Source organism: Polypterus senegalus, chromosome 1, assembly GCF_016835505.1.
Source record: "Polypterus senegalus isolate Bchr_013 chromosome 1, ASM1683550v1, whole genome shotgun sequence".
NCBI classification, from domain to species: domain Eukaryota; kingdom Metazoa; phylum Chordata; class Cladistia; order Polypteriformes; family Polypteridae; genus Polypterus; species Polypterus senegalus.
In genome coordinates this window covers 283,452,018-283,473,404 of record NC_053154.1, presented here as the reverse complement: position 1 = coordinate 283,473,404, position 21,387 = coordinate 283,452,018, and the positions used below count along the sequence as shown (strand labels likewise).

The 21,387-nt window shown below is 41.5% G+C and overlaps 1 protein-coding gene across 28 annotated transcripts in view; it reads right to left on the bottom strand.

Annotated features, from left to right (window-relative positions):
• Nucleotides 1–21,387, bottom strand: part of ablim1b (actin binding LIM protein 1b) — a 513,083-nt gene that overhangs the window by 156,498 nt on the left and 335,198 nt on the right. For all 28 annotated transcript variants that reach the window (XM_039775700.1, XM_039775776.1, XM_039775715.1 and 25 more), the window contains exon 5: nt 18,061–18,187. In XM_039775700.1, coding sequence (XP_039631634.1) covers nt 18,061–18,187 — 127 coding nt within the window. The remainder of the gene's footprint in view (nt 1–18,060; nt 18,188–21,387) is intronic.

Sequence of the window (21,387 nt, the reverse complement as noted above, 5' to 3'; positions counted from 1 at the left end):
ACCTGTACATCCCAGCAACAAACTGTTTGATTGTCTGCTCTCTGGAAAGAAATATTTCATCAATCAAAGTCAAAGCAGTAGAACTGCAAACAGCCTTTACTCATAGGCCATTAAGCAACCATTCATATACAGTGCAATCACCTGCTTGATAGGCAACCAAGAATCCATCATGTAAGCACTGGAACTGCCCATCAGTTTGCACTGTCAGTTTGATGTTATGGACCATTGTGTAACACAGTTACTTTTTCCCCTGATTCACTACTGACAGCGCAGGGTGGCAGCAGTTTACAGTAAGATGGATTTAGAAGATGGGTCATATGTATAATAACTAGAAAAGGTTATAGCTGGGAGTACAGTCTGTCCTTCCCAGGGTGCCTGTAAGGCTACAACATATTGATCCTTAGTGGTGTGTGGAATCCACAAACCCCACAATAGGACTCATATTGTGACCTACGGGGTCTTGAATGAGCATCTGCTATGATGGTACCATCTAACGTTCAACAACGATACCAGTAACCAAATTAACTTCACAGCAGACATTAAAGAAACTAAAGCCATGATGTGAGACCAAATTGAAGACTGAGAAATTCAGTGAAAGGATCAATAACCGGGATATTTCTCACAGCCAAAGCGTAATATGTAAATCAAAGATGAATAACTGAAAAGAATTTGATAACCAGAGAAATTTTCAAACAATAATAGCACAAGGATTTTATTTAGCTTTGATTCATACACAAACTTGCATAATCAGGATGTGTATGATGCTGTCCTTTACATAGCTGCAGTAATGTTGTCACTCGTCACTAATTCTGGTCATCCGACCTAGCAAGAGCTTGGCAACCCTGCATCTCAAACAGCACACAATGGCAGCACCCATAATAAAAACAAAATGGAGCTGCGGCAAGAGATATGTCAGAAATAATGTCTTCATACACATTCTGAATCAGAAAACCACCTTGATCATTAAATTCCTTGACCTCTAAACCCCCATATATGATACGAGGGTAAATCAAAAAGTAAAGACAATTTGAAAATTAGGCCGTAACTGCAACGGAGGATGACACAATACAAAACTTTGTGGTGGCCTATGGGTAGTTCGAACACACACAGTACTGCTCTTCAGTTTGTCTAGTTGAACGCAAGGTCAAAGGAACATGGACACTCTGCTGTGGGATTACATCATTGTTTAACAATGCGTTGTAGTGAGATTTCTTTGGGCAATTTGAGTGAACCCTCCCGAAATTCGCTGAAGGATGTTGTCTTAGTTTGGAAGTGAAAAGTTTATGAATAGTTAGAATGAATGGTGAATGGCGCTCCACTGCACTCTGTGTGATCAAACTAGCCAAAAGCCATTGCAAATGTGTTGTGTTGTGTCAGCTTCTATTCACTGCGAAAAGTGCGAAATTTTCAAATTGCCTTTACTTTTTTGATTTACCCTTATATATACATTACAGTCCAAATCATGACAGATACATTTTGCATATTCATGTCTGATATTTATACTTTTCCATTTGATACTGTTGCAGGTTTATTGCTATGATTTGGTAGTGGGATCCTTATGTTGAGTTTACCAGGACCTATTTAGAGGGGTAAGTATTGTTGCTTGAGCTAGGTGTCTGACTGCTTGCTCCATCGTCCAAAAGTCTGTAACTGTTTATGTATATGTGGACAGAACTCAGAATATATAAGAAATGCCATTCACTTGGCACTATGTAAAGTGCCAAGAAAGTCACACTTGCATGTGCAGTAAGTCCTCTCTATCTGCTGATTTGCTTATCCACTGTTATAAAAGTGGAGCCCATTTTGTGACACCCACATTCTAATCGTCCAGTTTGTGGGTAAGGTCCTTGCTGTGGGCCATGGCATGGGGCAGAGAAGGAACATTGAAGGTTGTACTCGCAGTCATATGCAGCAGAAAAAAAAATTCAGAGAGGCCTATCGCATCTGAGTGGCACCTAAGATTAAACAATGACAGGTCTTGTGATGCCCAGGAATGCACGTGTGCTACGCTGTGTATCTGTGTTTGTCTACTCGGCTTCAAGAGGTGTTGAATCCCATTCATGTGGAACCATTCATTTCTGTTCTTGCTTGGTGGACGCCTTCATTATAATAAATTCCACATCATAAATGCAAGATGCAAGTGGTTCTGTTTTTCTGGCTCATCAGCGGACTCTCAAAGGGACAAGCAGTAAGTCTCTTTGGTGAATAAGGCTGGTAGTCTTGTGGCTACACCTTTGCTAGGAGGCCATAATGCTTATTAGCAACATTTGGCTCCGGACATCCTGGCAATGAGAAACAGCACAGTTTCATGTTTTCACTTCCCATTTTTGTGTTATCACTGTACATTTAAGATATTCTTGTAAAAAAAGTTTGCTAAATAATTTATCATTAGTTTATTTACCAGTATGATTACAGCAGTTAACCATATGCTATGTACTAATGTTTTCATAAAATAAATCAATAATGTCTCCATGTTTTCAGTGCTTTGAATACTGTAATTTGGGGCTGATTATTGCATTTTTACTGCAGGAAAATTCTCCAAAACCTTTAATCACTTGCCTCTTATAAAGTTACTCCTAATAATTAGATGGTTGTAACAAAATGCAATCTTTGACAGCCCACACCCAAAGCAGTACTTCAATTTGCAACAAACTGGCATCAAAAAGTTCAGGTATGGAAAACATGTCTGCTCACGACTGTCATTGGAAACCTGGAAACCTAACTCACCCTCAAAAGGCAATATCTATACTGGGTGGATACGGTTGGATTGTGGGAATTTAGAGTTACTTGCACACCTGTCACACCACACAAATAAAAAATTGTAATGCATTTGTCAGTTAAATGAACAACGTCCAGGCTAGTCTCGCTGGGCCAGATGTGGCTCTCAAGTGAAAATACACATCTGGAGAGAACTCATTGAAAAGGTTGTAGTGAGCTGAGGTGACACCCACTGCTGCAAAGGCTACACCCAGGGGCTTCTTCCTAAAACACCCACCTCCAATTCCTCCAGTCTGTACACTTTAAACTGCCAGGTTCAGGGAGAGAGAAAAAAATACTTAAACAAAAGAGGACGCTGAGAGGAAATAAAAAGCAAAAAGTGCTGCTATCAATTCAGGAGCTCAGTAGCACAAGATAACTGAAGCTAAACAGTTGATTTGTACATTATAGATAGATGGATAGATAGATAGATAGATAGATAGATAGATAGATAGATAGATAGATAGATAGATAGATAGATAGATAGATAGATAGATAGATAGATATGAAGAACACTATATAATAGATAGATAGATAGATAGATAGATAGATAGATAGATAGATAGATAGATAGATAGATAGATAGATAGATAGATAGATAGATAGATAGATAGATAGATAGATAGATAGATAGATAGATGTTCAGTTCCTGCATTATGACTGACAGATCATTTTGGATATGTATTAAAGTATTCCTAAAATTTATTTGTCCCCAGGGGGAAAGTTCCTTTTTATAAAAGCTCTTTAAATAAATACAAAAATACATAGATATATAAATAAATATTGTAAAGGACAGCCGGGTTCCATGCCCGGCAGGGACGTCCCTGCTGCTTATGTTCCGGGGGAGCCACCATGGGCACTCCAGTACCTCCCCCGGGACGCTTGGTGGTAGCCTCCCTGGCCGACGGTGATTCCCCAACCGCCCGCAGGGCTCCATGGGAGATGAAGTCCTCCACAGCTTGGTTGGGGCCCGGGGTGGCCGCTAGGGGGGGCTGTCTTCTTCCAACAGCCCGGCTGGATGAGTCTTCAGCCCCACCCGGAAGTGCAATTAGGACCAGGTGGTTAATCATCTGGAACGCTTCCGGGTGGGCTATAAAAGGGCCCAGCCACCACCACTCGACGAGCCAGGGTTGGGAGGAAGAAGACGAAGCTTGTCTGGGAGGAGTGGTGGAGCGAGGTGAAGAATTGTGTTTTGTGCTTTGGGACTGTGTTTGGGCTGTTTGGCACGGGGAAGACGTGTCCCACAGCTGAAGAAAATAAAAGTATCTGTACTTTTTATACGTGCCTCCGTGTCTTTCTGTGTCGCGTCAGGCGTCTATATAGCACCTTTGTTACAATATACATGCACGCTATGATCTTGACACATGCCAGAGTGACTAAAATGAAAGAAAATTAAAAGAAAAGAAAGAAAACTTTTGACTTGACAGTCCCAGTCCCAGTAAGGCATTATACTGGTGTACTGCTATTTGTATAAAGGAGCCTCCGTAGCTCTTTTTGCCACAATTTTGAGGATGTGCAGCATTGTTCATAATGGCACTCAGTTTTGTTGTCATTCTCTCCAACTCTATGACCTCCAGGGGGTCCAGAGTGTGTCCTATATCTGAGTCTGTCCTTTTATTTAGTTCGATTTGGTGGGCCTCTACAAAACAGTGTAGAAAATTGCACTGGCCATCTCAGTGTTCTAGAAAATATCACTTCCCACATTACAGGAATGCAGTCTACTACAGAAAAAGAGCATGTTCTGCCCTTTCTTATATAGTTCCTCTGTATTCCAATCTGTCATTGAAGTGTGGATCACCAAATACTTGTAGGAGTGGACCACCTCTACATCCATTTCTTGAACAATGACCGGACAGAGAGGCTCTTTGGTGTGGCGAAAGTCAATAATCAGTTTCTTGGTTTTGCTGATGTTAAGATGCAGCCAAATATCTTTGCACCAAGAAGCAAACTTCTCCACCTGGCCCCTCTCCCCTGTCTCATCCCTTTTCTCAATACACACTGTAAGTGCAGAATCATCTGAGAATTTCTCCAGTGTTGCTCACATTCATATCAGAAAAACAGTCCTTGAGTCTCACAAACTTCAGTCTGCCTGACAGATAGTCCATTATCCAGGATTCCATAGGCTTGTCCACCTGTATATCTCTGAGTTTACCCCTTAACAGAGATGGCTGGATGGCACTGTAGGCGGTGGAGAAATCACAAAGTATAATGCTCACAGTGCTGCCAGTTTTGTCCAAGTGAGAATAAGCCTTGTGGAGAAGACACGCCATTCCAATAGGCAAACTGCTGTGGCTCCAGGTGGTCTACCACAAGAGAATTCACCTAGTCCATTAGAAGTCTCCCAAGTCGTGAGACGTAAGTGCCACTGGTCTGTAATCATTAGGTGGAGAGGTGCCTGCCTTCTTTTGAACGAGGACAATGATTTTAATGATTGTTGTGACAGAAGAGACAGCTACTTGGCTCCATGTGTTTGAGAAGTGCTTCTGTTTGCTTCTGTCATTTTGACAATTTCTTCACTATGTGTCATAACAGTGAACAAGGTTTAGAAAAGCATTGTGGTCTATGGATATATTAAGTGTTAAAATGCTGTGGCTATTATGGCATGTCATGTTTGATTTCCAATCGGACAGTAATATTGACTTTCCTTACTTATTCGTTTAGATGAACCATCAGGAGGCTTATGCTGTGCAGCCTCATCGTGCTGCTATTGATGTCGTCAGGCACTCTTGTTGATTTGGTGTGTTGAGTACTGAAATCTGCATCTGCTGTGACTCTTTGTTATCAGCTCTTTTAATGACTGCCCTTTCTACCTCATTTCATGTGATGTGACACATGGTTTATGACAAATACTTATTTTACCATTCTGCCATTCATATGTTCATGAACATAGCTGCTGATTCTTTCATCCTCACATCTGACTCCTACACTATCATCATACCTGAACAACAATGTCATCACAGTAAAACGTTAAATAATTCTAATCCATTCAAAAATACTCAGAAGGTATAAATAAATGTTAAGATTGGGGGTCTGTAATGTTAAACTGATAAAAAGAACTCAAAATCAGATGCATAGTGAGAGAAAATGAAAACTAAACCAAATCATACCATAAACCTAACACAAGCATACTTAAGATAAGCCGAATCTGAAGTAGTACACGAAAAATCTAAACAGACACAAATAAGATGGGCAAGTGGACAGACTCGAGACTATGAGGCCGCTCCACTGACGACTGCACCACAGCGTCAAAAATCCAAGAAGTTGTCTTTCGACTGCACAAATGACTCTGCAGTGGAGGTCTGTGGGTAGGCCGAGACCGTGTAAATGCCCACACTCCTCCAATCACATCACTTTTGAGCAGGACTGGCTAGGGCACTTTGAGGGAGTCGTCGTCTACATGACAGGAGAGGTAAGCAGCTAACTCTGATGGCTGTCTTTTCAAATTTCAAAGCTGAGATTCACTCATATTGCTGCATGTAGTAAATGGTGGATTTTTTTAGTGTAAGTGTAAAATTCACAGAACATCTTTTTTTTTTCTCATTCTGCACGATTGACGTGTTTGTGACTAGTGAAAATTATTACTGAGAATCAGAATTTCAGTACAACGGATTGTTGGTTTTGTCACCATCACCAAATATTCATCTTAACATTTTGTACAATTGTTATGGCTGAGGAAGTCAAATCTTAATCGTGTCTGTATCGTGAAGTGTCGCTGGAGAGTAAAGAATCGGATTCTGCTTCCTGCACTGTTCATTTGGACGGTAATGTATTAGCGAGTTAATTGCTTGATTTGTAAAGTGTGACACACAAACATAGTAACAGGAACTTCGCAACATTCTCACTGAACTGAAACGGGTGCTGCTTAGATTTTCTCCCCAAATTCAGACGACTTTCATCTACCTGCTCAACATTTGCACTTCAACGGTGTGATCAACAGTATTTGCCAAGACCTGTCACTGCACCACAGGTAGTTTCTTCTGCTTCATTTTCAAGCACCATTATGTGCTTTTCGCTCTGTCAATATTATTCAGTGAATGGTATAAAGCATGAAGTCACCCTTCAGATTTGCAGAAATAAATTTCAAGAAACGCCGTTGCAGAGAATGTAACTGCTCACAGAACTTGAACCCGGGCCTCAGTTTTTTTTGTGACACCATATGCTTTCGGGTATGAATGTCCTGTCCATGTCCTTGTGTTTTTGTGAAGTCCAATCGAGGTTAGAGCTTCATGTAAGTGTGACTGTGAAGCTGTTGGTGACTGTTGTGGATAATTTAAAAAAGATTTAAAGTGACAGCTAGAAAGGGCAGAAACATGATGGTAATGAATAGGTCAGCAAGCTAATCAAGTACAGATCAAGATAGTCAACCTTTATTTTATCTAGCACTCTTCAAGGAGCACACCGTCACAGGGCAAGTAAAAGTAACAGGATAAAATGTAACTTCCGTCAAGGCATGATTATTTTAAAGTCAACATAAATAATGGAGGATTGGCTCCAGCAGACCCCCGTGACCCTGTATTCGGATTCAGCGGGTTAGAAGATGGATGGATGGATGGATGGATAAATAATGGAATGGAGGAGTCAGATGAGGTGGCTCGGGCATCTGATCAGGATGCCTCCTGGACGCCTCCCTTGTTGAGGTGTTCCGGGCACATCTAACCGGGAGGAGGCTCCGGGGAAGACCCAGGACACGCTGGAGGGACTATGTCTCTCGGCTGGCTTGGGAATGCCTTTGGATTCCCCTGGATAGATATTAGAAGTGGCCGGGGACAGGGAAGTCTGGGCATCTCTGCTCAAGCTGCTGCCTCTGGAACCCAATCTCGGATAAGCGGTAGAGGATGGATGGATGGATAAATAATAGAGTTTATACATATAAAGATGAACTGAATAGATTCAAGACTGTAGGAGGAGGTGACAAAGTTAAATGGACATCCGTTGAGATTTGAGTAAAGAGTCTGGGACGGTGAGCGCCTGAGGATGTGGCAGTAAATACAAAAACAAGCTGACAAGAAAACCACAAACTGACTAAGGCAAAGATTTAAAAAAAGGTTAGCCTCATGTCAAACTGATAAAATACCAGTGAAAGATTCAAAACAGGAGACAGGAGAATAAGAAGAAGAGGCCATAAATGGATTGTGATTATCTGCCATGTTGCTGCCTAAATAACAAAGTTAATAAACGTAAAAGCGCCTGAGATGATGCTGGAGCATTTCCTGTTGCCATCTAAAAGCAGGTGCGGTCGTGAGCAAAGCAGCAAGCAGCAGGCAGCAGGCATCCTCTCCATAGTTCAGAGGCTTTTGCGTTTGATCTTGTTTTGTTCCTTACTTCTGTGCTTGCCAGTCTGGTAGCTCATTCTTTTTGTCACTTGTGATCACAATGACTTTTTTATTCTTTGTTGTCCTTTGGTGGATTGACCTCCACTCTGTTTTTCCAACACTTCCAGTGGTGTTCTGAATAAGGGACTCTGTGTCTGGCACACCAGAGTTTGTGAGGCTCAAGGATTGTGTCTCTGATGTGGATGTGAGCAACACTGCTAATGTAAAACCAGGTCATGTCACTTGCAGAAATTTTCAGATGATTCCACAGTCATGGGGTGTACTGATTAGGGGGGGTGAGACGGAGTGCAGGCGTCAGATGGAGCACTTTGTGTGAAGAAAGAATTGTCTGCATGTCAACATCAGCAAAACCAAGGAACTGGTTATTGACTTCCACCTCATCTAAAAGCCTCTACACTTGGTCATTATTCTGGGAGTGCATGTAGAGGTGGTCCACTCCTACAAGTACTTGGTGATCCATATCAAATGACAGGTTGGACTGGTCTCAATAACACCAGAACTACATAACATGGGGCAGAGCAGCCTCTTTTTTCTTAGAACACTGCGTTACTTCACATGTTCCACAATTGTGTGATGGCCAGTGAGATTTCCAACACTGTTTTTCAAGAGGACAGAATTAAAAAAAAAAAACTGAGTGCCATTATGAACAGTGCTACACATCCTCTCTCTGACACAGTAACACTGAGGACTTTCAGCCAACAAATTATTCAGCAGAAGTGTGTCAAGAAATCCTATGTGAGCTCCTTTATACCAACAGAAATACGTCTGCATAATGCCTCACTGGGACTGGGACTGGGACTGGAGCTGCTCTTTTTATCTTTAGCCAAGTCAAAAATGTTCTTCTTTTTTGTAATTTTTGTGTATATTTGAGGGGGTTGTTGTTGTTTGTTATAAGATTTCTTTATTTCTTGAGCTTCAGTAAAAACAGCTACATTTCCCCCTCGTGACAAATAAATATCATTAGTGTTGAAGGTGAAGATCAGGGCAGAGGAGACATCTGAGTGGCACTTGTGTGTTTGTTGTGAAATTAACAGGCTGGTTAGCACTTCATCGTGATGTATTTCCATCTTGGTACTTTCTATCTATCTACAGTATCTATCTATCTATCTATCTATCTATCTATCTATCTATCTATCTATCTATCTATCTATCTATCTATCTATCTATCTATCTATCTATCTATCTATCTATCTATCTAATCATATAGTGCATCTATCTATCTATCTATCTATCTATATTGTGCCCTTTCTCTATCTATCTATCTATCTATTTGCAGCTGGAGATCCACAAAGGGAGAAAATGAATGACGTATCATAAAGTAGTTTTTATTCCTGAGCTTTCAACCCCTACCAGGGGTCTTCATCAGAGGATAATGCTTAGACTTACATGAATCAAAGGCAATATATAGTAATAACTTACGTGGAGGGTGGTGGGGAGGGTGACTAAGTCCGTGTGGTCGGGGGGGTGGTCGGTGTTGGGTTATTGGGTGTGAAGTCTTGTTTATTATGAATATGTTCTTGTTAAGTTTGCATATGCTGGATTTATGTCCAAGTATCTGTTGATGGTGTTCTCATTTGATAACCAGGATTTAGCCAGCTCTCTGGTACTTTTCGTACTGGCCTTGAATTTTACTTGTACATTGTCCCAGTTAAATGTATGTCCTGTTGATTTAGTGTGCATATAGATCAATGATAGTGAGTCCTTTCTTCTGACGGCGTTGCGGTGTTCCTGTATACATGTTGCGATTCTTTTTGAAGTTTGTCCAATGTATACCACTGAGCACGAGCTGCATGGAATGCTGTACGCTGCGTTTCATGTTTCTGCTGTCGATTTCTTGTGTTTTTTCTTTATCTATCTATCTATCTATCTATCTATCTATCTATCTATCTATCTATCTATCTATCTATCTAAACTCACCATACATTTGAATATGCATAAACATTTTTAGGTTGGGTTCTTAACAGTATTCATATCTGTAAATGCTATTTTAAAGTATTTTCAGTGAAGATCAAACAGCAATAGAGGGGAAATCCAAACTCCAGTATACAGAATTTATTCTTAATATAATTATCACTCAACATGAACACAGCCGTGACCTTAACATTCGTCAATATACTGTAGGGCTGTCAAGTGTCTGCAGTTTTGGAGGACCACAACGACTCTCTGGTGGCGACTCCATCACTGGTCATACTAATTTTTCCCACACACTGTAAAGCTTAACGTCAAAAGTGGTGACTTGTTCAAGGTGTTTGTGATGTTAAGCACCTCTGCAGGATACTAAGAAGGTTCATATATCCAAAGTTTTGTTAACTGCAGGTCAGCCTGTTATGTGTTTCTGTAGGATATCTGTAGCCCCAATAAAGACCCATCGATGTGTGTTTTGTGAACATCATTTTTGACTGGAAAGCTGGCAACACACCACTGGATTATCACCAACTTTAAAACAGAAAGTGATTCAAGAATATCTATACTTCTATTACATGGCTAGAGCAGCATGGTGGTCTTGTGGCTAACATCTCTGTTTCACAATCCAATTGTTGTTTTTCACATTCTCTTCATGTCCATAAAAGGTTTTCTCCTCATATTCCAGTTTCTTCTTACATCTCCAAACACACGTGTATTAGGTTAAAGTGCGATTTCAAATGGGGCCTGCGGTGGATTGATGCTCTGTCCAGAACACATGACCATGCCTGACATGTGGGGGGCCAAGATCAACACTGACCCAGAATCACTTGATGTGTGTTTGAGAATGTCCAGTAAGTGTATGCTGTATATACAGCATAGGCACACAGCTTTAACAGTTCAGTTCTTAGTTTTCACGACTGTCCTCTAGATGGCAGTAACACCCTTGTTTTTTCCTCATCACGCATCTTCCTCACAGTCCATGCTGCTTTGAAGTTCTCCTCACCTTCATGTGTCTCCCTCACAGTCCACCCTCCTGACAGCTCAACACTGGCCTGATGTGAATGAGTGGCTGGTGTTTCACACTGATGTCCTCTCATTGATTTGTTTCTGCCTTCTCATGATGTTCAAATAAATAAAAGCTTTGAATTTTGGGCTCCTACAGGACTGACATGAAAAAGTATTTTTTATTATATAAATGAGTTGCTTCCTTGAACACTTTATGTTATTTGACTTCCGAAAACTGAATAAATTGAAATTAATAAAATGTCTTTTTAATTGCCATGGAGTCTATTCTGTAGAAATCTACAGAATAATTGTTCTCTCTATCAAATAACATAATAATTTGCTTAGAGCCACACTGAATGTTTCATGTGACGAAAATGAAAATAATCTGTTACGTATTCTAATAAAGAGTCCCAGCCTCAATAGTATCAGACACAGGACAGCAGCCAACACCACGTGGAGCACCGGGACATCACTGGGCACCTTAAGCCAGTCTGACATGACAAGTTTACGGAACCTGCACGACTTCAGCACGCAGCCAGCACATGAGTCAGGTATGCGAGTGGATGGGCCAGGGTTTGAACTCGGGACACTAAAGCGGGGCAGCAGCACCACTAACCATTGAGTCACCTATGGTAATATTTAATGGGGGTAAATGTTTTCAACTGCATATGCCGTACTGGGTGCTCGTTAGCTTCATTTGATTTCCTGAATTGTATTCACTCTGAGCCGGAGACACGCGGAGCTCAGAAATCTGAAAACAACAACTGACAATGTGTCCACCAGCTAGGAGTGGCACGAAGCAGAAAGCCAGCAAGAAAAGCCGCCATCGTGTGCTTGTGTAATGGGCTAGAATTCAGTATTCTAAAGAAAATGACATTTCTGTGTGTTGCTTAGTGTCATTTGATTAAGTATCTCATCCACACGCAATGTGGTGATAACAGAATTGTCTGCTTCCTTGGAAAATGAACGAGTTCTGAGGACATTGGTTTCTAATCAAGTACTTTTTGATAGTTGGCCACAATACCATTGTTGAACCAAAGTAAATGTGTTTACACCGTCTGTTCAAGGGGAGAAATTGGCTTGCACCATTGTTTCACTGATTGCCATGTTGATCTATGCAGAAACTGAAGCAAATAAATATTTCTGGTAAAAGGAGAATAAAGTAGAACAGAGAAGTATGGTCTGAGACTCGGGACTGCTGCCTGTTTCTTTTATACTTTGCACCATATCGCTGTGGCTATGCCCTGTAGCTACAGTGGATTGTACCTGGCCCAGGTTCACCTAGACCAGGGGTGTCGAACTCCAGGCCTGGAGGGCCGCAGTGGCTGCAGGTTTTCTTTCTAACCCTTTACCTAATCAGCGAGCAGTTTTCACTGCTAATTCACTCCTTAATTTTAATAGCCCTGTTTTGGACGATTCAGTCCTCTGAATTGATTCCTTTCTTCATTAAATGACAGCCAAACAGAAGTGAGATGTGAAACGAGCCAACAGATGACCAGCTAAACTGGGACTCTTAATGAGAAGGTTATTCTCCTTGTTAATTAATTCAGTGGCCTGTTGCTGCTCTCATTCCACCACAGCAGACATTTCCAAAATTGTTGATTTTTCTGTTTTTTCTAAGAAAACCGTCAAAATGTTTTGGTGACCTGAGAGATCAACTTTACCGAGACGTTCACCTTTCTTTATTTTCAATTATTGTGTGATGGGCACAGGTAAGCTGGTCATGTGGTGGCTTGTTGTGTGTCTCATTATTGTTTGGCTGCTAATTAAGGAGGAAGAAACAACAAAGGGGCCTGAGCAAGTTAATTAAAACTAAAGATAAAGAAGTTAATTAGCAGCAAAAACTGGACACTAATAAAGAAGATGGTTAGAACGAAAACCTGCCACCACTACGGCCCTCCAGGACTGGAGTTCGACACCCGTGCCCTAGACCATGAGGCTGGTAACACTTGCAATGCATACGCAAGGTCCTGGGCAGCCACAGCCTGAACAGTGGGGTCCTGGAGACCCCAGCAGCTGCAGGTTTGTTTTGAAACCAGTTTGCTCTTTATTTGATCTGACTGTTTGATTTAGCAGCTCTTTTTCCTTTTTTTATTCTACATTCAGTAAAATGTTACAGAGTGATATTATACTGTATAATCAATTTAAAAATATTTGTTTCTAAATATTAAAAGCGTAACTCTCTTTTGCCATTTTCCTATTAACCATTTTTTGCCTTGAAGATAGATAGATAGATAGACTCTATATAATATAGATAGATAGATAGATAGACTCTATATAATATAGATAGATAGATAGATAGATAGACTCTATATAATATAGATAGATAGATAGACTCTATATAATATAGATAGATAGATAGACTCTATATAATATAGATAGATAGATAGATACTTTATTAATCCCCAAGGGGAATTCACCTACTCCAGCAGCAGCATACTGATAAAAGACAATATTAAATTAAAGAGTGATAACAATGCAGGTATAACAGACAATAACTTTGTATAATGTTAGCATTTACTCCCCCGGGTGGAACTGAAGAGTTGCATAGTGTGGCGGAGGAACGAACTCCTCAGTGTGTCAGTGGAGCAGGATGGTGACAGTAGTCTGTCACTGAAGCTGCTCCTCTGTCTGGAGATGATCCTGTTCAGTGGATGCAGTGGATTCTCCATGACTGACAGTAGCCTGCTCAGCGCCCGTCACTCTGCCACGGATGTCAAACTGTCCAGCTCTGTGCCTACAATACAGCCTGCCTTGAGTCAATGTACGACTCACAGATGACACTTTACACTTCATAAACCCCGGGTTCGCTTCCCTGGTCCTCCCTGCGTGGAGTCTGCATGTTCTCCCCGTGTGTGCGTGGGTTTCCTCCACCAGTCCAGTGATATGCAGCTTAGTTGGACTGGTGACTCTAAGCTGTCCGTTGTGTGTGTGCTTTCCTGGTGATAGACTGGCGCCCAGTCCAGGGTTTGTTCCTGCCTTGCGTGCTATGCCAGCTGGGATAGGCTCCAGCAGACCCCCGCAACCCTTGGTCTAGAAAAGGATTGACTGGCTGCCTGACTGAATCTTGTATGTATATAACCAAGGAGCATATAGCATAAAGCTACATGCAGAAACGAATACAGCCAATATGTAGACAGTAATAAACACACACCACAAAGTCCAGCTTGGACAACCAAATACAGAATAAAGAATACCAATTTTAAGGCTGATGCAAATGTGAATGTTTATAACCGTATTACTGCATTCATTTTTGTGCTACATATCAGAGTGTACCATTTCCTTTATCTCCATGGTATTTTTATTTATCGTCGCCAGTTTTTACACATGGCTAAGCATGTGGTATGTTACTAGAACAACCTCACAAGCAAAAGTTAAAGTTCTTGATACAGAAAAGCAAGGAAAACTAATTACCAATGAAGAATATAAAATATTGTGTATTTTTTGTTATGTAATTCAGTAAGGTGTTACATACGCATACAGGTATATTTATAACAAGTTACTTCTTCTGCGTTTACAGCCAGAAGTGCCTGTCCAATATGGCAGCACGTGCTGATGGCCAGTCTCCCTTAATTGTGGTCTATTAATGCCAAGTGAAGTAGACCGAAGAATAGACGACCCCAAATGCTGAAGGACTGCAGCTCTGTCAGTGTCATGAACACAAGAACACTCATTAGTAATCGGCAGCTAGAAAAGTTGAATGAAAATCACGATGATGATGAAAATCTTAAAAAGCAGGACAAAGACGGCCAGAGTATCCCCATGTAATATGCAGCGCATACATAAACGCCTGCTACATTCCAGTCCACATTTATCACACCAGGTTTAGCAATTTCTGTTTTCAAACTGCAACATAGAAGCCTGGAAGTAACAGCTTACTTAATGAAGGTAAGAGTTCAATTAAAAGAAAAAGATGGTTGGAAGGAAATGCAGTCGTCCAGGCCAGAATGTGAGACCCACTGATCCAGAGACCTGGTGAGCCGTGACCAAAATAAAAGATAAAAGATAATAATAAGATAAAATGAAACACTGACTGATGATCAAATCAGCTAATAAAAGACCTTCGGAAAACTAAAGACTAATTGAAGAGATCAGGAGAAACTGTAAAATGTGAGGCACAATAACATTCAAATTCTAGATGAGTATTTCTCAAAGTGGGGTCTGAGATACACGGCACGGAGGTTCACTAAAATTTAATAAATATCACATATTCTTGGTGTGCTAACAGTCTGGTTAGTCTCCTTTTCACTTATTTTAAACAATAACCACAAGGCAAAGAACAATGTCCTTTATTGAACAAACCAAAAAAGTGTTAAACAACGTACAGACTTTGCAGACAGCACGTCCGTGTGTGCATGTGGCCGCGTTAATATATCCTACTTTTTAAGGTTCTTGAGTCAAGCTATATCATCTAATGAAAATACACCCACTAAACTGGTAAAAAAGTAAGCTATGACGATAATTATAAAGATTTTGGCTTTGCAGGTCGTCATTCTCAGCACTTGCTGCTATCAAGACAAAGTACAGGAGACGTTTGCATGTGGAGGAGGCTCTCAGAGTCTTTGTGTCATCCATCACTCCTGGCACATCGTCACAGACATCTCACTGACTGACCAGGGACACGGCCATTGTCAGTAAGTGCAGCTGTAATTCTAAATGATTCTATGCAATTGGTGGTAATATATGATTTGTTTGGAGTTTTGTGACTGAGTGGGTCCAAAATTTTCTTTCTACCTTCTAAGGGGTCCTTAGTTTGAAAATAGTTTTGAGCCCTTGAGCTATGAGATATTCACTATTAATTATGTAATAACATTTATTTTAATTAGCAGTGTTTTGTTTATCGTACTTATGTGGAATTTGGATAACATTTAACATATCTTAACTTGGGCGGCACGGTGGCACAGTGGGTAGCACTGCTGCCTCGCAGTTAGGAGACCCAGGTTCGCTTCCCAGGTCCTCCCTGTGTGGAGTTTGCATGTTCTCCCTGTGTCCTCCTCTGTGTGGGTTTTCTCCCGCAGTCCAAAGACATGCAGGTTACGTGCATTGGCGATCCTAAATTGTCCCTGGTGCATACTGTGTGTGTGACCTACAGTGGGCTGGCACCCTGCCCGGGGTTTGTTTCCTGCCTTGTGCGCTGGGATTGGCTCCAGCAGACCCCCGTGCCCCTGTGTTTGGATTCAGCGGGTTGGAAAATGGATGGATGGATGGATATCTTAACTTATTAAAGTTTCCTCTTACTCTGTACTGGAAGAAATGGAAGTGGAAAATGAATGACAGAATATAGCAGTTCATGTCAAAAAGGAGATAAATAAAAGTAAAGTAAATAAAATCAAAAATTCCATCAATACAATTTAATATCCAAAACAGAAAATAAAAAGTAACCTAACATACACCATTTACTGCAATAAAGAATGTGTAGTGCATAAGTACAATATATTTTTGTTTGTTTTAAAACGTAAAGACAAACATTAGAACAATTGTGGCCATAACGGGTCATTCAGCCCAACTGGCTCGTCCATCCTGTTCATCCAGACTGTCCAAAATAACATCAAGTTGAGATCTGAAGGTCCCTAAAGTCCCGCTCTCTAGTGACCAGATGAGGCCGCAAACAGGTTATACCTCAAGTGAGCACAACTGAATAAACACAAGCGCCCTCCTTGCTCGCTTCCCTTGTATTAATGCCCACGATACTCCAGGCTGCGTATTCTCCCATGCGTAAGACTGAGAAGAACCAGACCTGGCATGACACGTAACAAAAATCTGTGAAGGAAAGCAAAATGGGTCCAGCGTGACTGAGAGCCGTGACAAAGGCTGATAGAGGAAACAGCAGCTCAGCAGTAAGGAAGTGCTGTGTTGTTATATTCAGGGCACACTGCACTCCACAGCGTTTACGCCTCCGACCCGGGGACTGACTTGTACCACTCCGATAAGCAGATGGACCATCTCCGTTTCAGCACTTGCTCACTTCTTTTTTTCCAGGCTATATAATCTTGTTTAGTATATACAATCACAATAGACTGAAATTCAAAGGACTTCCTTCTTTGTTAAAGAACAGCAGTTTCCATATTAATAAACAGAAAAATACATTTCTGGCAAGTACTCTGGAGATGAGGGAGATTTGAGAGATCCTCGGCTTGTCCAAGAGCACCCCATGTACAGTCTCCTGAGTATGACAGATTATAACAAAAGTAGAGGACACAGGGGTCCGGCCTGCAAATTCAATAACATATTTGCACTGTGCTCCAGTCAATTATTTTTTTCTGTAAGGCTGACAGTTCAGTCCAAAGCAACTTCCAAATTCAAGTGCGTAAACAAATGTGTCAAGTTCCATCAGCAGTGAGTTGGTGCTCAGCACTTAACCATGTGATTTTATGTCACAAGGTTAAGTTACACTGTAACTGCTGTCATGGGTCTCCAACTGGTGTACCAGAAGGTAAAGTGACCTTCTTAGGAGCACGTAGTGAAACAGTAATGGAACTTGGAAAAAACCACAGCATATAGTGCCTTTCCATAATGGACATCATCCTGGGGAGTTTTCTACAGATAATGGAAGGAGCTCCATATTACTATGATTGGCACATTGGGTGGTCAAGGGACTTGTCATACAGCGTGTCATTCTGTGACTTTATAGAGTGCCTTTCCATTATATACGTATATAATCCCAACAAGTTCTGCACACACACACACACACACGCACGCATTACAATTGTGTCCATGTTTGTATAGTGGAGGACTGAGGAGCAAATCTAGTCACTCTGGGCCTCACCGTGAGTCGACTCTGCCAGCAGCCTTTTGAATTTATACAGTATAGTGCCTTTCCTTAATGAATTTCCACCCCACATAGTCACACACAAAGTGTATTTCTTCATTTACTGCCATAACAAGTTCATTCACAGATTAAAAGACTTGCTGACCGTCACCCAGTGAGTCAGTGTTAGGGGCTGAACCAAAATCCTCAAGCCTCCCAGTACAGCTCTATAGTGGTTTATACGTTCATGGGCTATAAGTTAAATAAAAAACACGGACATACAACGATATGGATTATGGATGAAGCACTCACTTGCTGATGTACTCTCCCGTGAGCACCTTGTTGCAGACCTTGCATTTGAAGCACCCCAGATGCCATTGTCTGTCAAGAGCCAAGAGCGCCTGACCATTCTTGATGTCTCTGCCACAGCCTGCACAATCTGGAAGAAAATAAAACCACAATTAATAATTTTGAACTTAAAAATTACCAGAATACCAGACATTAAATCCTTTGATGCAATAGAGGATTAAGAAATTTCAACCTTCAGAAGATCGTCTCAATTAACAAATCTTAAGCATTAAACAACTCTGTCTTTTCACTGACCTAGTTATGGATAAAAAATCTTAAGAGTATGTAATTCTAGATATTAGGACTTTTAAATATCAGTGTTAAATACAGACACGTTTTTATTTGTTACTAAGCTTAGGTTGCGGCTGGATGAGATGTTGGTGAGGCCAGCAGGGGGCGCTTACCCTGTGGTCTAATGTGGATCCCAATGCCCTAGTGCAGTGCTGGGGACACGATGCTGTAACCATGGTGCCGCCCTTCGGATGAGACGTAAAAGCGAGGTCCTGCCTTGCTGTGGTCATAAAAGATCCCTGGGCATCCTTTCTCCATGGCCTAGCCATTCTGGCCTCCTTTTCATCCCCTGTCTCTAATTATCTAACTATCTGTCACCCCTTCACCACCTAACAGCTAATGTGTGGTGGGTATACTGGTGCAAAAATGGCTGCCGTCGCATCACCCAGGCGGACGCTGCACATTGGTGGTGGTTGAATTGGCTCACTGTGTAAAGTGCTTTGAGTAGTGAGAAAAGTGCTCTGTAAATGTAAAGAATTATTATTATTATTATTATTATTATTAAGAAAGAAGTCCATCAGGTTTATATACACCATATACTCTCTCTCTAAATACGAGGGGGAGTCAAGCTAAAGTTATTAAATGGGATTTGTTAGAAAATGGAATGAACTTTAACAAACTGATAATGTCATTTCTCAATGGAGTCTCCACCCTTCTCAGTGCACTTGTGCCACCTGCCTGGATTCCAGCAGAATAAAAGGTTTTGTCTTGTCCTCCCAACCACTCGTGCACCCGAGTTATTGTCGAACACTACATGCCGAGGGGTACTAGTTACTGTGACCTGCTGGAGACCAATGTGAAGCCTGCTATTCGATCCTAGTGGCGGGGTCTGCTGTCTCAAGGAGTCCTTTTGCTGCAAGACAATGCCCACCCGCCCGCTGACACACTGCCAAGAACATTAAGGCTTGTCTGGAGAAACTGAAGTTTGAGGTATTGCCACATCTTCCTTATTTGCCAGATTTGGCACCGTGCAAGTTCCACCTTTTTGTACCACTAAAAAACATCTGGGTGGTCGTCGATTCAAGACAGATGACAATGTGAAGAGCATGAGTGGTTGGGAGGACAAGACAAAACCTTTTATTCTGCTGGAATCCAGGCAGGTGGCGCAAGTGCATTGAGAAGGGTGGAGACTCCATTGAGAAATGACATTAGATATAGATAGATAGATACTTTATTAATCCCAAGGGGAAATTCATTAAGGTTTGCGCCATTTTCTAATAAATTCTAACTTTAGCTTGACTCCCCCTTGTATGTATATGTATACGACCAGGGACCTTGCCCCACCGGGACACCTCGATAAGGGAAAGACTGGGAGAGGGGCTATATCTTCCCGGGCACGCAAGAGGGCAGGACCCCTGGATAGCATCTGGGAAGTTCACCCCTGTGGGGGTCTGTGGCCACCGCCAAAAGTGCTGTCGGAAGATCACCAGGGAGCATCTGGAGCACACCTGGGTGTGCCATAAAAGGAGCCACCTCACTCCATTCAGGGAGCCGGAGTCGGGTGGTAGTGGACAGAGCTTGCGAGAGAGGAGTGGAGGCGGCAGAAGGAATAGAGAAAAGAAAGGACTGAGTTATTGTAAGTCTTTGAGCCGTGTGAGTTATTGTGGCTGTGTTGTGCAGAACTAAAATAAAAGTGTGTGTTTTGGACATCTGGCTGTCTAAGTGTCTGTCTGTGTCCGGGGTTATCTTTCATAATATACAGTGGGTACGGAAAATATTCAGACCCCCTTCAATTTTTCACCCTTTGTTATATTGCAGCCATTTGCTAAATTCATTTAAATTAATTTTTTCCCTCATTAATGTACACACAGCACCCCATATTGACAGACAAAAAAAAAGAATTTTTGAAATTGTTGCAGATTTATTAAAAAATAAAAACTGAAATATCGCATGGTCCTAAGTATTCGGACCCTTTGCTCAGTATTTAGTAGAAGCACCCTTTTGAGCTAATACAGCCATGAGTCTTCTTGGGAAAGATGCAACAAGTTTTTCACACCTGGATTTGTGGATCCTCTGCCATTCCTCCTTGCAGATCCTCTCCAGTTCTGTCAGGTTGGATGGTAAACGTTGGTGGACAGCCATTTTTAGGTCTCTCCAGAGATGCTCAATTGGGTTTAAGTCAGGGCTCTGGCTGGGCCATTCAAGAACAGTCACAGAGTTGTTGTGAAGCCACTCCTTCGTTATTTTAGCTGTGTGCTTAGGGTCATTGTCTTGTTGGAAGGTAAATCTTCGGCCCAGTCTGAGGTCCTTAGCACTCTGGAGAAGGTTTTTGTCCAGGATATCCCTGTACTTGGCCGCATTCATCTTTCCCTCGATTGCAACAAGTTGTCCTGTCCCTGCAGCTGAAAAACACCCCCACAGCATGATGCTGCCACCGCCATGCTTCACTGTGGGGACTGTATTGGACAAGTGATGAGCAGTGCCTGGTTGTCTCCACACATACCGCTTAGAATTAAGGCCAAAAAGTTCTATCTTGGAGTTTGCTAAAAGACACCTGAAGGACTCTGAGATGGTGAGAAATAAGATTCTCTGGTCTGATGAGACCAAGATGAGAAAAACTTGTTGCATCTTTCCCAAGAAGACTCATGGCTGTATTAGCTCAAAAGGGTGCTTCTACTAAATACTGAGCAAAGGGTCTGAATACTTAGGGCCATGTGATATTTCAGTTTTTCTTTTTTAATAAATCTGCAACAATTTCAAAAATTCGTTTTTTTGTCTGTCAATATGGGGTGCTGTGTGTACATTAATGAGGGAAAAAATTAATTTAAATGAATTTAGCAAATGGCTGCAATATAACAAAGGGTGAAAAATTGAAGGGGGTCTGAATACTTTCCGTCCGCACTTTATATATTATCCAACCCGTTACTATACTAATTACAGGGTCACGAGGGTCTGCTATATATATATATATATATATATATATATACACACAAACACTATTCAAACTGTAAAAACAGGCTGGCATGAATATCTGGGAATGCACACAAAGATGTATTTTGG